This window comes from Micromys minutus (assembly GCF_963924665.1).
Source record: "Micromys minutus genome assembly, chromosome: 27".
Classification (NCBI taxonomy): domain Eukaryota; kingdom Metazoa; phylum Chordata; class Mammalia; order Rodentia; family Muridae; genus Micromys; species Micromys minutus.
In genome coordinates, this window is record NC_137962.1 from 26,758,132 (window position 1) to 26,774,703 (window position 16,572).

General features: G+C 43.1%; 2 protein-coding genes across 3 annotated transcripts in view; both read left to right on the top strand.

Moving 5' to 3' along the window:
- The window catches only part of YAF2 (YY1 associated factor 2), a 50,499-nt gene extending 44,250 nt beyond the window's left edge, over positions 1 to 6,249 (top strand). Inside the window, exons 3-4 of the mRNA XM_080939199.1 lie at positions 4,076 to 4,228; positions 4,818 to 6,249. Coding sequence (XP_080795325.1) covers positions 4,076 to 4,228; positions 4,818 to 5,055 — 391 coding nt within the window. The 3' untranslated portion in view covers positions 5,056 to 6,249. The remainder of the gene's footprint in view (positions 1 to 4,075; positions 4,229 to 4,817) is intronic.
- Positions 6,250 to 15,521: 9,272 nt separating this feature from the next.
- Positions 15,522 to 16,572, top strand: part of GXYLT1 (glucoside xylosyltransferase 1) — a 33,723-nt gene continuing 32,672 nt past the window's right edge. For both annotated transcript variants that reach the window (XM_080938876.1, XM_080938877.1), the window contains exon 1: positions 15,522 to 15,769. In XM_080938876.1, the coding sequence (XP_080795002.1) occupies positions 15,564 to 15,769 (206 nt within the window). In that variant the 5' untranslated portion in view covers positions 15,522 to 15,563. The remainder of the gene's footprint in view (positions 15,770 to 16,572) is intronic.

Sequence of the window (16,572 nt, forward strand, 5' to 3'; positions counted from 1 at the left end):
TCTGTTTCTTAAGGATGCCTGTCAGAAGATGATATGCATTATATCTGGCTACTTACATGTCACACTGCACCACATGCACATTGTTAGATGTCAGTAAGAAAACACTTAATTTATTATCCACTTGTCCGCATTCATTCTTAATCCAGGGTACACTTAGACAGTGCAGTGGGACTGTAGCAGTTACAGAGTGCCAGCCGGCGCCCAGGCTGCCTCACTGATGGTGTTTCTAGGCCATAAGGAGACATAAGATTATATTACACTCTTCCCTAACACTCCTTGTACTTCTTACGTTTTGTGAATTACCAGTACTTAAGAGTCTGGGCTTATTTATTTTTTGTGTTGTTTTGTTTTGTTTTTGATTTTACTTTTTGGTCTATTTTCATTGCTATAGCAAAATACCATAGAAATACCATGGGTTGGGTAATGATTAATAACAAATTTTTTTCTATCACCTTTTAAAGTTTGGGAATCACATGTCAAGGTGCTGCTTATGAGGGATGTCTGATGAGGGGCTTCTTGCATGTGTTGTGACTTCAGGTGGTTGTGGAAAGGACATATGGCTCTCTGGAGTCTTTGTCAGGGCATTCATTCTTCTCAGGGGCTCTGGTTTTAGGGCCTAACCACTGTACTTCCTTATTGTAATCATATTTGGGATTATGTCTCAGTGTGGAAATCTGAAGGGATATGAACATTCAGATCCTAATATTCGCACAGAGAATCTTAGCTACATGCAAATCAAGGCTTTTTACTTCTTGCTCTAGAAGTAGCTCTTAGAGGTGATGAGGACATAGCTAATCAATTACCACTCACCCTTAATCTCTCTAGACAGACACTCAACAGTCATCTCCTTCCACTGATGCCTGACAAGGCTGTCTTGTCATATGCTACATATGCGGCTGGAGCCATGGGTCTCTCCATGTGTGCTCTTTGGTTGGTGGTTTAGTTCCTGGGAGCTCTGGGGGGTCTGGTTGGTTGATATCATTGTTCTTCCTATGGGATTGAAACCCCTTCAGCTCCTTCTTTCCTTTTTTTAAGTCCTCAATTGTGAACCTCAATCTCAGTTCAGAGGTTGGTTGAGAGCATCTGACTCTATTTCTCCAGCTCCAGTGTAGCCTCTCAGGAGGCAACTATATCAAGCTCCTGTCAGCAAACACTTCTTGGCATCCACAATAGTGTCTGGGTTTGGTGGCTGTATATGGGATGGATCCCCAGGTGGGTCAGTCTCTGGATGGCCTTTCCTTCAGTTTTTGCTCCACTCTTTGTTCCTGTGAATATTTTGCTCCCCCTTCCAAGAAGGACTGAAGCATCCACTCTTTGGCCTTCCATCTTCTTGAGCTTCATGTGCTCTGTGAATTGTATCTTGGGTAATCCGAGTTTTGGGGCTAATATCCACTTATCAGCGAGTGTGTACCATGTGTGTTCTTTTGTGACTAAGTTACCTCACTCAGGATGATATCTCCTCTCCTTCCCTGCATTGGTTCCATTGGTTGGGATGAGCAGTCTTTCCTGGCCAGTGGTAGCTTTGGCTGAGGCACCCTGGTGAGCTGCTTAGGGAGGTTGGAGAGAGGTATTTTCACGGTGGACAGCTCCACCTCATGTAGGCTGAGTCAGGGAAGGGAGGGAGAGGTTGGCCTCCCCTGCTCAGGGATTACACCAGGTTCCTGGCTTTGTAATCTGTCACTCATGCTGGGCTGTGTTCTTGGATGCAGTTGTTTTTGAGTCATTTCTGCTCCTGTAAGTAGCCCTAACAAACCTCATTGTTCTCTGAATTGGACTTTAGTGGCACCCATACTTTGTTCTGTTGACAGTTCCATCTAAGCTCAGTAGATTTGTGTGTTGTGTCTTCCTAGGACATAACTTCCCTGAGTCAAACAAATTAGTTTACTTGAAAACTTGAATTCTTGGTCTGCACTCAGAAGTCACTAAATCAGAAACTGGAGGAAGGTGTTGACAAGAAAATCCTTCTGGGAGATTCTGACACCACTTGAACATATGAACTGTTCCTCAACCCTTGGTGTTGTGTTCATTTCCTTAACAGAGCCAACCATAAAATCCAGTAAATACTTTGATCACTTTTATATGTGTAGCTGGTTTTGCATGTGTGGCATATGCATGTGAAGGCACACACTGTCCGTGGAGGTCACAGGAGGATGTCTGGAGTCCTCTAGTGTTCCTCTCCCCTTATCTCCAGCCACGTTCCCTTGGTGGAATTAGGAACTCTCACTGACCCTGAACTTGCTGCATTGGTGTTCCACAAGCCTTAGCTTGTTAGCAGTGCTGGGTTTACAGGTGTCGGGGGCACGCCCAGCCTTTCACCCGAGTGCTGTGGGGCCAGACTGCGGTGCACAGCGGCACTTAACCCACAGGGCTGTCTCCTCCAGCACTGTTACTGCAGCTGTCAGCCTGGGCACTGAACCGGGTTCCTGTCGGTTCTGCGGCCTTCTATCCTCATAGCCTTCAGACCTTCTGTTGGATTAGGCAATATTATGCAATATTTTCTCATTTCCTGGTTGTGCCCTGATGTTTCTTGTTTCTTTTATAAGAAAATATAAATGATTTTTTTAAAAAATTCTCTATCCAAAATACTATTTTTAAAATTAAATTCTAATTAAAAACAAAAATCCCTTGAACAGTAATTCCAACTCTTGGGAGGCAGAGGCAGTCACATCTCAGAGGCAGAGGCTAGTCTGGTCTATATAATAGTTCCAGGACAGCCCAATCTTCACAGTAAAGTCCAATCTCAGAAAATGAAATGAGGGGAAAAAAACCATGTTGGCTGTGAACATCTCATTGGACAACTGCATTCTGAATTCTATTCTGAAAGTATAAAGTTTCATATTAGATTTTATACTTTATTATCAAATTTAAACATTTGATAATATGGACTTGTCCTCTAATTTTAAAAAAAGGTAAAAGACAAAAACTGTGACAGGGTTGAAACAGGGAGAACAATTGGCTTTATATCCTTTTTCATGGCTCAAATGCTCTTTCCTCATCAGCCAATGTGTGTTCCCTTTCTTGTTCTCTGTTCTACATATTGTACTGTGCCCACATGCATGTACACACACTGTGGGCTGGGATCTCCAGATGAAGGAAAACATATATGCTTGGTTTTGTTCTGGGATTGTGTGACTGCGATTAATACTATATGTTCTAAGATTTTTCTTTGGGTTGTTTTATTCCAGGATAGGCTTTTCTAAGCAATAAAGTTAATTATTTATAAAACATGGGATGGATCTATCTATCATCTATCTATCTATCATCTATCTATATCCGATATTTCTCCACTCTTTGTCCTCCTGCTTCTTCACTTTTCTTACCTTTGGAATTTAGAGATTGTTTCTGTGATTCTTGTCCCAGTTGCTCCAGCTCTGTGAGAGCTGGTCCTTGATCTGGGACAATAGGACGCTAGCTCATGCTAGCGTCCAGAGGAAAAGCCAAGAAGGCACCCTGAAATGCAGAAATGGAAATGCCACAGAATGGAGGATATTCCAGCATCAGAAATTCATCTTAAGATTATAGCCAGAAACAGGAGTCTCAAGGATTTCATTGGTGTGTTTTTGCAGTAAACAAATAATCAGTGAATGGATTAAAGATTTTAAGGTGGAACCAAGTGGACAATACTACAGATATTTAGGTCTTTCTCTCAGAAGGAAGGATAGGTTAAAAAGACTTCTTGGGACCTGTGATGTGTCTTAGCTTATGCTTTGCATGTGTGAGGCCCTGTACTTCAGCCACAACACTGATACACAGAAACTATGTAAGTGGAACTTTAAATTTTTAAAGTTCATGTTTGTTATTGTGCGTGCCTCATTTTATTGGATATGAATTGTAAATAATGTTGACATGTTTCTTTATGTACACTTGTATTCTCATGGTCTGAGATATATCTTGGACTTAAATTTTAGCTGTTTCGATAACTATTTTATTGAACAGAAATAACAATTGATATTTTATATATGAGAAATTTAAACTTTAAAATATCACAAAATTTATTCTCACAACCTACGTTTATTTCATAAGGATCAGTCATCAGTAAGTTGTAATAAATCCTTCCTCTTTCCTATGCACACAGGAAACCTCGCCCTGTCTCCCAGCTGGTTGCACAGCAGGTCACTCAGCAGTTCGTGCCTCCTACCCAGTCGAAGAAAGAGAAGAAAGACAAAGTAGAGAAGGACAAAAGTGAGAAGGAAGCAGCTAGCAAAAAGAACTGTCACAAGAGAACCAGGTAGGATGGGCTCCATGGGCTTTTCAAAACAATAGAACAAGCATTTAATCTTCCTTTTTTAACTTTGATCATACTCTTGTACACACGCAAAAGTAAAGTATTTTATCTCAATATGAAATATCACAGATTTTTCTGCCCTTGAAAATTATGTTTGAAGTCAGAAAACACAACTTAAAGAGGAAGAGGCTTTTGTTTTATGTGTATGAGTGTTATGCCTGCATGTATGTATGTGCACTACGCATGCCTGGTGCCCGAAATGCTCAGCGTGTCACATCTGCTGGCACTGGAGCCAAGGGATGTTGTGAGCCTCCTTGTGGGTGGTGGGAATCAAACCTGGGTCCTCTGGAAACATCTAGTGCTTTTAACCGTTGGGCCATCTCTCCAGTTCCCAGCCTTAGCTTTTCTCAGCTGCTTTTGTGATCAGTTGGGTCTTTGCTGTCCTAAAGCATCTCCTAGGATAGAATTACCAAGCTGCCTGCAACCTTCAGCATGACTCATTTTGTTACTTTGCTTCTTTATTTAATATTTACTCAGAAATTTGATAGTGAGAAAAGCTAGTTTTAAAATTCATTGTTTTTTTTGTGTTTAGACCAAGATTAAAAAATGTGGATCGGAGTAGCGCTCAGCATTTGGAAGTCACTGTTGGAGATCTGACGGTCATTATTACAGACTTTAAGGAGAAAGCAAAGCCAGCGCCTGCATCCAGCGCTGCTGCTGGGGACCAGCACAGCCAGAGCAGCTGCAGCTCGGACGGCACTGAGCGGGGCGTGTCCAGGTCCTCCTCGCCCCGGGGAGAAGCCTCTTCCCTGAACGGAGAGTCTCACTAAACATTCTCGCTCCACTTAGTCATGCCTGTCCTCCATGGAAATACAGATTATGCCAACAACTACCACATTTTCATGACAGACACACTCATGCATAACCTATAATTTGAGTTTTACATGAAATACGAATTTGCCAGGATTCATTAGATTTTATTGCAGTGTAAGCTACTGAACATTTCCAGACTTAACATTTTGGTCTCTGCTGTTAAATGCCATGAAAATGTGGTTGAATTATTCATTATGCAGTGTTATTGGTAAGTCTATTTTCACTTATAGTTTAGTGAATTCTAACACATAATTATTGAATTCTCTACTATTGGCATGTAATGAGTTTAAATTTTTTATTACATAGTGCAAGCTGCCTAAATATGTATTATTTGAGAATTGTGAAACAAATAGTTATATGTATGCAAGTCAAAGATCAACTTAATCAACTATTGCTGCAACAGGATTTTCTTAATGGTTATCCTCTTAATGCACCTGCTGGTACTTGGTGTGATTAAATAGGAAAGTTGTTATTAAATAAAGAATTTGTATGAACCTTTGCCAATGTTTTTTGACATGTTTTTACTAAATTATTGTTTCTGAGTTGTTTTATCCATTTGTTGCAGTTTATGTTTGTTAGTTTGCTTATTTCTCAGAACATCGATTTATTGTGCTGTTTACTAGCTGAATAGTAAACAGTAAGACACGGACTGCATAGCTTTCTGACTCAGGGTTAGTGCTCTTGTCACTGGACACTGGTGTTCCCTGTGTTCTCTAGGACAGTAAGTTAGAGGTACACGCGTCTGGCAGACACGGAACAGCACTTGCCATACTGCAGAAGCTTTAACCTAATGATAGTTTTATCACTGTTTCCTTGTTCAAACCTATCCAGGGTCATAGTCATGAGAATCTAATTAATATAAACATGTAACTATTGCACAGTACTGAGTGTCACTCCTAAGTCAGTTTAATTGGCCTTTTCCTAAATATAAGAATTGGTATGGAAACCATAGTTCTTAGATACAGCCTTCAATTTATGCACTTATCAATATCTTTAAATAAAAAAATATTTACAGCCCCACTCACTTATGTATAATTACCAATAAAATATTTTTTATGACTTAAGATTTTGCATTTTGTTTACATCTAAGTAGAGTGTGTATGTTGTATTTGAAAATCCATCTTAAAAACTACATGCTATATCTTAAATTCTCCTCAGGTTCTCTTGTTTTTTTTTAGCCATTTGCTTAACATATATCTGCCTATGGGGGAGGGACTTCTGAAATGTAAATTAGCATAAAGACAAAACCTAATTTGAACATCATCTATCACATAAAAGGCATCATGGTAACATTGAAAGGTAAAGCTGTGGCCCCTGACAGTGTGACATTTGGTTTCTCGTGATGATGTAACTGTTGAAATGCGGTGCATTTTATTGACACAGCGGTACTTTTGTAATGTGTTAGTTGTGAATCAGTTTATTGCATACAGTAAAAGTCTGTGATGAAAACATTCAGATACCTCATTCTTTAGTGTTGTTAAATGAAGGCTTACAACTTGTTTTATTCTAAGACACTTCCAATGGAGTACCAACTAACCAGCTATGTTCTTTTCAAACATGCTATTTTTACATTGATTTTCACGTATAAATGTTTAGTGTATTCAATTTTAAATCTTGTAGTGGGGAAATACTTTAGTCCCTAACACAAAATAAGTAAAGGCAATATATCTTACAGTGACCATATATTTTCCTAATATATTTTAAATTTCTCTGCAAGAGAGAAACACATTAGAAAAGGTGCGATTTTTACCTGAATAGGTCACACACCTCTTTGTGTGCTGGTGGACGGCATGGAGGTCAGAGTGCCAGGCCTAGTGCCCACGTCCCTGCTGTAGGACACAAGCTTGAGTAAGTCCCGGCTCCCGTCCTGGCCTTAGAGCAGGGTAAGGATGGCCATCTCTGGATGCACGTGGTTCTTGGGAAGATTAAATGTTAACCCATGTGAGATCCTTAGCATCTGGCTGCTCACTGTATGTGCGCCTTTACTTTATTAGTATGGGAAAAACATCTTTAAAAATACATTTTTCTCACTAAGTTATCTTAGTGTTTCTTGGGTAGCCTAAGAAGACTGTGTTGTCACAGTTTGCTTTGGTCCCAGAGGGACCACCTTTCTATGATGGAGAACCTCACCCTCTACACTGAGACTGCAGAAAGGAACAGTGCCACCTAGTGTAGGATTTTGTTTTTTCCTTCATCCTCCATTATTCACTCTACCTCAAAAAGACTTCAGGAAGACAGGCATGGTCCATTAGTACATGTGCTTAATGTTAAAATATGCAAGACTACTCAGAGCCAGGGCTTAGAGCGGATCTGTAGCTGTCCTGTAAATTTGTAATATAGTTTTAGTGGTGGGCTCTCTTAGTTTTTTATTTTATGTGTCTGGGTATTTTTCTCGCATGTATGTGTGTGCACTGTGTGCGTGCCTGGTACTTGCAGAGATAGAGATGGTTGTATTCGCCTAGGTGGGTGCTGCTAATCAACTCTGGGCCTCTGCAAGAGCCACAGATGCTCTTAACCACTGAGCCATCTCTCCAGCCCTGTTAGCAGGCAGTTATTTTAACCAAACTCCACACTAAAAAAGTCTTTGTATGTCGTTCAGAATGAAAGTAAAGAGAAGTGAATATGAAGGTGTACTTTGAAGCACATAAGAATATACCACTCTTAAAACGTTTTATATTACATGGTGGGGATGGATGACTTAACGGCTTAAAGGTTTTAATTAAAGTTTAATCAAAAGTTTCACTAAATGCTTCCCTAAAATTATTGCAATAGTAGACAAGATGAAGTACATTGGCAGAAGGAAGAGAAGCAACTAAGTTGATGGCATGTCAACTTTCATTTAGTTATAAATCCTCAGTGCCTAAAAGAATGCTTTTTGGCTTACTGTGTACATTAATGGCTTGAATTTCTTATTAACTGTCTTAGCAACTTACTGCTTCTGGAATCTTTGTAAAGATTCGATGTAGGAGCTAGTCTTTGCTATGTGGTTTGAGAACTAAGTGGAGGGGGGCAGGGAGAGAGAGAGAGAGAGAGAGAGAGAGAGAGAGAGAGAGAGAGAGAGAGAGAGAGAGAGAGAGAGAGAGAGAGAGTGTGTTTGTGTGTGTGACTTTAGGAAAATTATGTGTTACAGGGCAGTGGTGGTACATGCCTTTAGTCTTAGCATTAGAAAGGCAAAGGCAGGTGGATCTCCACAAGTTCAAGACCAGCCTGGTCTGCAGAGCCTGTCCCAGGACAGCCAGGGCTACACAGAGAAACCCTGTCTCAAAAGCAGAAACAAAAAACCAACAACAAGAACACCCCCAAAACAGAAATAAAAGCATTGACTTTATTACTGTTTTCCCTCTTAGCCACCGTAGGCATGTACAGAAGAAGCCCAGAGCAAAGAATGTAGAAAAGTTGAAGTATAATAAAATACATGACAAAAATAGCCCAAGGAAGCCGTGAAGGGTACAGAAAACAAGGACGTAAGAGTGACGGGAAACAATTCCCACCACTAGCACAGGTGAGGGAGAGTAGGCATGGGAGAGCATGTGGAAAGAATGAAGAAAAGAAAGAGTACAACAGAATGTGTCAGTGGCCTGGTTTCTCCAGGAAGGTCACAGCAGCTTATAGTCTACCAGTCTCTGGAGACATGTCGGTGGCATACAGTGAAGTCATTTCTGTAATTAGGCATGAGCCGTCCCCTTAGCACATGATGTTAAGTAGGGCAGCAATCTGTGTAGTAGTTTAGAATAGCTTTCATGAAGCCAGTTCACCGTGAGCTACCGTAGACAAGTTTCCTTTATATAAATAACTTTCTGCTACATAACACATACCTACTATCCCACATCATTTAAATGTTATGACGTAGGCTTTTCTTAGTTCGTATAGATCGATCACCCTGTCTTTAGGGAATGGGCCAATTCTTTACCACTTGAAATACTGTGGAAATCCCAGATACTCCAGTGAAAATTCAAGTAGAGTTCTGGAAGGTTCCGGTGTTGGGGAATGAATTTCCTATTCTCTGTGTCAGTGTGTCTAAGGTATGTTTATATGGGTACTGCCCGTGTCATTCCTCAGGTGTTGCTACCGTTTTCTCTTTATTTTAATAAACCGTGTTTGGTTTTGAGACAGGGTCTGTCTACGTCTCTTGGCTGACCTGGAACTCGCTGTGTGTATTAGGCTGTCCTTGAACTTACAGAGCACAGAAGTAAGCCTGCTTCTGTCTCCCAAGTGCTGGGCTTATAGGTGTGTGCCTCATGTTTATTTGTTTTTATTTTATGAGTGTTTGCCTGCTTGTATGCTAATACACCATAGTATCAGATCCTCCTGGACTGGAGTTAGGACAGGCATCAGCCACCATTTAGGTCCTGAAAGTCAAACCTGGGTTCCTACAGGAGTAGCAAGACCAGTTCTTACTGATCTTTCTGCCTTAGTTTTTTGTTTGTTTGTGTGTTTGTGTGTTTTTTCTTTTTGATTCAAGGTCCTTTACAGCTTTTCAAGCAGGCTACGATTACCAACTAGTGAGCCCAAGGGTCCTGCTTGTCTCCACTGCCCCAGCCCAGCGTTCCAAGTATGGATCACTGAATCTCTGCTTGCTTGTTTTGTTTTTTGACTGTAGGCCCTGGAGGAGCAAACAACCCCTGTTCGTGCTATCAGCACAAGCGCTTTCCCCCAGCCTCACATTCCACATCTTTTCACAGACCGTGGCTTACCTATCACTGTCTTCCGGATGGTTACAAAGATGCTAAAGCTGTGAAGTGCACATACAGGGACATCTCTACAACAGTAAAAATATGTACAAGACACAAGTATTACAGGAGGGAATGCCTGGGACCTTTGCCTTAGAACGTTCACCTAGGCCTTAAACATCCACTGGAAGTCTGCGCTAGAATATTGGGCTCTGGTTTGGGCATTTGCAGCTAATTGGATGACTGACCAGTTATCTGAGCTCGGTGTTTGTGATCTATCACTTCAGCTCATCCTGTTCAATCTTTACCCTTGTAAGCATACTAATCTGAGATGACTCATTTTCTTCTCATTTATTTAAAATATTTATTTTAAAGCGGATGAGTGTTTTGTCGGCATTTGTAAGTGTGCCACATGTGTGCAGTGCCTGAAAAAGCACTGCTGGCTGTGTGAGTCACTACATGGGTGCTGAAAAAACCAAACCCATGTCCTCTGCAAGAGCAGCAAGTGCTCCTAACCACTGAGCCCCCCTCCAAAAAAAAAAAAAAAAAAAAAAAAAAAAACACTTTGAAAAGTCAAAACAGTAAAGTTTCCCATTTCTTCTTTGTGAGAGTGCTGAAGGAAGATTCTGCATTACTGTCCAAGTTAGAAATTTTACTCAAATTTTATGCCAAAGTTTGCTTCATTTGAGAAATTAATTTGCCATTCTCAAGACAATTTAGATTGAGCATTCTCAGATTTTTCTGTAGTTGTAAAAAAAATTGCAGTTAAAATTGGCTTTTTTAAAAGAACAATAAAGATTCATTTATTTTATGCAAGTACACTGTAGCTGTCTTCAGACACACCAGAAGAGGGCATTGGATCCCGTTACAGATGGTTGTGAGCCACCAGGTAGTTGCTGAGAATTGAACTCATGACCTCTAGAAGAGCAGCCAGTGCTCTTAACTGCTGAGCCATCTCTCCAGCCCTGAAATTGGCTGTTTTAAATAATTTATGTAGAACTCAATGGCTGTCCTTACTCTAACTTATTTTTTTATTTTTTATATGTAACAATTTTGACTTTTTGTTTTGTTTTTATAAACTGCCTCAATTCCCTTGGGTGAATAAGACTTAAAATCACCAATTAAAAATATTTTCATTTTCTGTGTTTTGCTAGTTTGTGTATCTGGGAACCATATGTGTGCCTAAGGCTTGTGAACCATCACATGGGTGCTGGGAACTGAAACCAGCCAGGTCTCTGTGAGCGCAAGCTCACTGAATCAGAGCCATCTCTTCTGCCCCCTAATACTAATAATTTTTTTTAAAGTGGCTTTACTTCTTCTAGGTGTGAGGATAAGCCAAAGGTAACTTTAGTATAAAGAAAATGCGATACCACTGCTGCCTTCCCTGAGTCCTGAGGAGATGCTTGCCCTGAGGATGAGTCCTAGTTTTCCCTATAACTCAGAAGAAAGCCGCCTGTCTGCTTACCACGTCTCTGTAGAGTTTTATAGGAAAATCCACAAGTAAACTGAAGACCAAGGTTTAATCATTTAGGCTTCTCCTGAGTGCTGTCTTCACGATCTCCTTTTGACTTACAGTTACAGCAACAGTAAAACGGACCTGTGCCTACTTGTAGGTGGGGGAGGGAAGCAAAAGTGGGAAGAACTGGACACCAGGAAACTAACTTGGGAGAACAGAAGCCCAGGCAGAAGAAATGGGAGCGTGTCTTTACAGGAGCAGCTAGAGCTTTCAGTCAAAGCACAGGCACAGTGTCGGGCCCAAGAGAGACTGAGACACAAAGAGGACTATTGTCTCGTTCTGTCTGGCAAGAACAAGACAGTCGGAGGACATTTTACCTTTTCCTTTTGGGACAGGGTCTTTCTATGTAGTTCTCCTTGCTGTGTAGACAGGCTGCCGTTGGTTTCAGATAGCCACTTGCCTCTGCCTTCCAACGGCTACCACTAAGGTCCCACTTCACCGCACCCAGCCAAATGTGTTTTTTTTTTTTTTTTAATTTTGGATTTTCTTTGGAGACAGGGTCTTGTTATAATGCCCAGGCTGGCCCAGACCTTGGAATCTCCCCATTCCAGCTTTTCCGGTGCTAATAGAGGTACGCATGCCCACAGCGACCTAAAACTCATTCTCTCTATGAAAATACTGGAATGTCTAAATAGACCTATGAGGGAGACAGGAGCCGATGTGACCTGTAATTCCAGCACCTGTGGCACCTGGATAAGATCATTTGTCTAAAGGATGACTCCTCCCTTTTTAAATAAACGCAAGTGCAGGAACTGGGAGGAAATGCTGGACAGGACTCCATACATATTTGAGTGGTCTGACGGAGGGATGGATGGAGAGAAGAGAGAGCACACCATTTAAAATTGTGTGTGTGAGAGAGAGAGGAGAGAGAGAGAGAGAAAGAGAGAGAGACAGAGAGAGAGAGACAGAGAGAGAGACAGAGAGAGAGAGACAGAGAGAGAGAGACAGAGAGAAGTGGACACAGCTCCCCCACCAGGGTGGAAGTTACTGGTGGTTGTAAGCTGCCCGAGATTGGTACTGGAAACATAACTGTTCCTCTGCAAGAGCAGTATGCACTCAGAACTCTTTCTTCTAGCTCTGTACCTTCTAAAATGGAGATTCTTTATATTTTATTCTATCTCGGAGATCTTTTGTCTAAGTTTAGAAACTTCACATACTAATTTCAAACTTCACTTCCTCTCCTTGTCTAGAGTATCACCTTGATTATGCCTGATCTTAAGTTTTCTTTCTTTCATTCACACTCGTTTGTTTCGAGTTGAGGATTTGAATTCACTTAGCCTGTCACTGCTGAGGTAAAGATGGTGGCTCTAGATACCGACTTGTAAGGCAACCGTGAAATCACTGAAAGGAATATGCACTGGATGTTGAAATAGGTAACAAGTTTTCTGTAAGGAAAGTCAATTGGGAAGGTAAAAATGAAGAGTGTGAACCCTGGCTGGACAGCAAAGCAGCCACCCCTCAGCTTTCCAGGTAGCCAGGACTTGGTGTGTAGGTGATACAGACATTTCATTTTTACAGTGCCTTTTTTTTTTTTTTTTAATCGAAACAACTTCTTTTGCAACTACAGGACTAAAAGGATTGTAAAAGAGGATGTGGTCTTGAACGCCCGTGTCAAGAACATGATTATTCTGTGTGGTCCTCACCTACATTGTGAGCTGGCTTCCGTATATATCATGGCTTTAAGATCTGTGAGTCAAGAGATTACTCTTCATTCTTCCTACATGTAGTTTCTTCTTGGGAAAAAAATTATTAGCAATCCTCCCCCTTTTAAAAATGGGGCCACACTGTGTTACCCAGTTTGATGAGGGACTCACTATGTTGATTAGGCTGGCCTTGAGCCTGAGGTGGTAACCCTGCCTTGGCCTCCAGCGAGCAGGAATTACAGGTGCCAGTAACCAAGCCAGCTTTCCTCAGCATCTTTTAAATGGGCCGTTTCTCCGGGTCCTCACTCTACTCCAGCTGGTACCACATCCTTCTGTTAGTGCTCTTGTAACTCTGTATATGCTCTTTTATCTATTTCTCTAAGAATTGTAAGGTGTATTAGAAAGATGTACTGTTCTCTTTGTTTTTACTGGCCTGTCTCCCTTTTGAGGGCAGGACACTGCTTTATTCCTGATTACTGTGCATCTGAGCCTCTTGTCTGGCATGTAGAAAATATTCAATAAATATTTATTGAATGAACAGATGTATGCTTTCTTTCTCTTTTTACACTTTGCTGTTTGTTGGACTCCCCCCTCCACCCCCACCCAAGGCACGAAATTTAATCCTTATGGGATGGAAATAGCCCATAGTTCATCAGTTGACTTTGCCTTGGTTGTAGAGCCAGGGATTGAGAGCTTCTATGCATGGACTTTCTCTCACATTGTCCTTTGTGGACAAACTTCTCAGTGACCCAGATGCAACTTGAACAATTCAATAGTGTGTTTTTTTTCTCATGAAGTGTGTATGGGCTTTTAAGTGTACTTTTAAGTATGCATGTAGTTTTTAAGTGTATGCTTTTCAGTGTGGTTTTGCCTGTGCATTTTAAAATATGTGCATCTTACTTGTACTTTTAAATGTTTCAAGCGTGCATTTTAAAATATGTGTTTTCAGCGTGCATTTAAAGCATTTCAGCACTCAAATCTCTCATCTCCCCAGCCTTTACTCAAGCCAGACTCCTCTCTATAACGCAAATGTGACCATCTTCCTTCCTTAAAAACCCTCCAACTTCCAAAAGAGTTTCCAAGAGTAACTGCTGTCCCTCTGCAGCCTTACCACTCCCAGGGTCCGCTCTTGCATTCATTCGTCCTACCATCGCGCTTCTCAGTCTCCTGAATACAAGAGCTGCTTTCATTGCTCACTAGAATTCCTTCCCTTAGAGGGCCACCCTCGCTCAGGAATCTCCTCTGTACTGGGCGGTACAAGCGACTTGGGGCTTGTCCACACCCTTACAGATGGCTATCCTGTCTCTGTGCTACAGCCCTCTTCGAAAGGGAATAAGAGATTTTGAACCAAATATGAGTGACCCGTGCTTGGAACATGGATTCGGGTTGGGTGGAGAATAAAAGAAGTTAAGACATTTTCCAGACACCGGTTGGATCATCAGATTGATTATAGCAAGAAAAACGGACAGGTTTCGGATCTTTTTCTAATAACATTCTTAGCTTTCAGATTGGCGGAAACTATTGATTGGTTCGCTGAGATTGCTTTCAAGGTTTTGAGTCAAAAGTATGTTAGATCTGACAAGAAAGCCAATTCAGGGGACTAATAGTATCTAAGAATAATCATGAAGTTTAAGCTACAGTCATTCTGCTTTGTAAAATCAACACAGCTCTCCAGCACCAGCCAAAGTCCCCGAGCTGTACATTCCCAATATCTACGCCCATCCCCCTACCCAGTACCCCACGAGGCTTCTGCGTGAGCGGAGCCTGGCCTGTGGCGGATGAATGCCCGGCGGGAAGGAAGGGAGGCTGGGTTTGGAGCCTGTCAGTTTTGCTTTGGGTATGCAAATGAGTTGTCAGCAAAGTCTAATAAGGCTGCCTTCCCAGCCTCGTGTGGATGGGCAAGCACAGCAGCACTGCATTACCGCCTTCTTAACACACCCCCATGAAGGAAAGACGTTTTAGACCGGACGCTGAGGTCCGTGGGGAGCAGGATGGGTCGAGGAAGAGTTAGCAAGTGCCGTAACCACGGTTTCTTTTTAGTCAACGCAGCGATGTCTCAGAATTCTAGTTGCCCAGCGCCACGAATTGCGCAATGGAAAGATCGTAGATTTAGGGCAAGGGCCTAAAGCCCCGCCTTGTTCGCTACAATGTCCGCAGCTCAGAGCCGGGCAGTCGGGAAAGCAAGCAGCGTCCACTTCTCGGTTCCGCCCGGAGGCGGGGAGTGCGCAAGCGCTCAGCTCGGCTTCCCGGAGCGCCGCGGAGGCGGAGCTTTGGCCGGGCGTTGGGGCGTGGCACGGAGGCGGGACGATTCGAAGCCCGGGCCCTCGTTTGAAACAGAGGCAGGGCTGGCACCGGATGTGGGTGGGGCTGGTGCGCGGGGCGGAGCGAGACAGCGGGCGTGGGGCGGGGCATGGCAGAGCTAAGGGCGTGGTGTGTGGGGTGCTGGGCTTGGGCGGGGCCGGCCCGAGTGGGACCAGGCCAGGATTCCGACAGAGGGGCGGGGCGGGGAGGGGCGGGAACCGGCTGGTCATGCTGCGGCTGCGCGTTGCTGCTCTTCGTAGTTCGCCCGGGCGGGCGCGGCGGCGGCGGCGGCGGTGACGGCGGCAGCGGCGGCGGCGGCGGTAGCGCGGGCCGGGATGCGGCGCTACCTGCGGGTCGTAGGGCTGTGCCTGGCCTGCGGCTTCTGCTCGCTGCTGTACGCCTTCAGCCAGCTCGCAGTGTCTTTGGAAGAAGGAGCGGCCGCAGGCCGCAGGCCGCAGGCCGCCGTGGTTTCCTGGCTGGCGGAGGGCGGACGCAGCACCGGGAGAGGCGCGGGCAGCGCGGGCCCGGGCCGGACGGGCAGGTACGGGCCGCATTGCCGGGAGCCGGAGTCTGGGGGGGCCGGATGCGCCGCTCCCACCACGGAGCACTGTCTGGCTTCAGACCCGGTGTTAGACCAGTTAGAAATTAAATTGCTTTGCGACTTTCTGAAAGGTTCGTTGGAAGTAAGTGGTGGCCCACAAAAATCCTAATTACACTGCGGCTAGTGGAATTCCCTCCTGTTTCCATGGTGAAGCTGAGCTATTGGAGACGCAGGCTGGCGCCCTGTTGATCCCCCCCCACCCAGGTGTCTAAATTTTCGTCCTAAATCTTAGCATTTTATCGGTAGCCCTGGCTAAAGAAATCTGGACGTTGCATAAAACGAGCTGCGAATTTTTGTTTTGAAAATACTCGTTTATTTTTTTTCTCGGAAACATAAAGGAAGTTCAAAAACATGAGGGATACTTATATGCTTATGTTTTATGGGAGGAGTGGGGAATGAAGATATCTTTTTTTTTAATTGGATATTTATAACACAGCATGATGATTTGGCGGATTTGCACAAATCACTGCCACGGTTAGAATGATAAGATTTAAATGGAAAACTGTTTTGCACTGCCTTGGTGGGTATCTGCATTGGGGCAATTCTGACACCAACTAATTGGCGAGTGGAAGACAGAGGAATTGTAAAAAGAGTGCTATCTACTTTTAGCTATTGTGCATGTAGTACCTGATGGTGTAAAAGAGAAGCAAGAACGGAGATAGTGAGTTATTGGTTTGTGGTTTCATTGTAGTCAGAGATTGTGGGCTCTAGGCATGTTCATGTTCTCTTGCCTACATCCTATG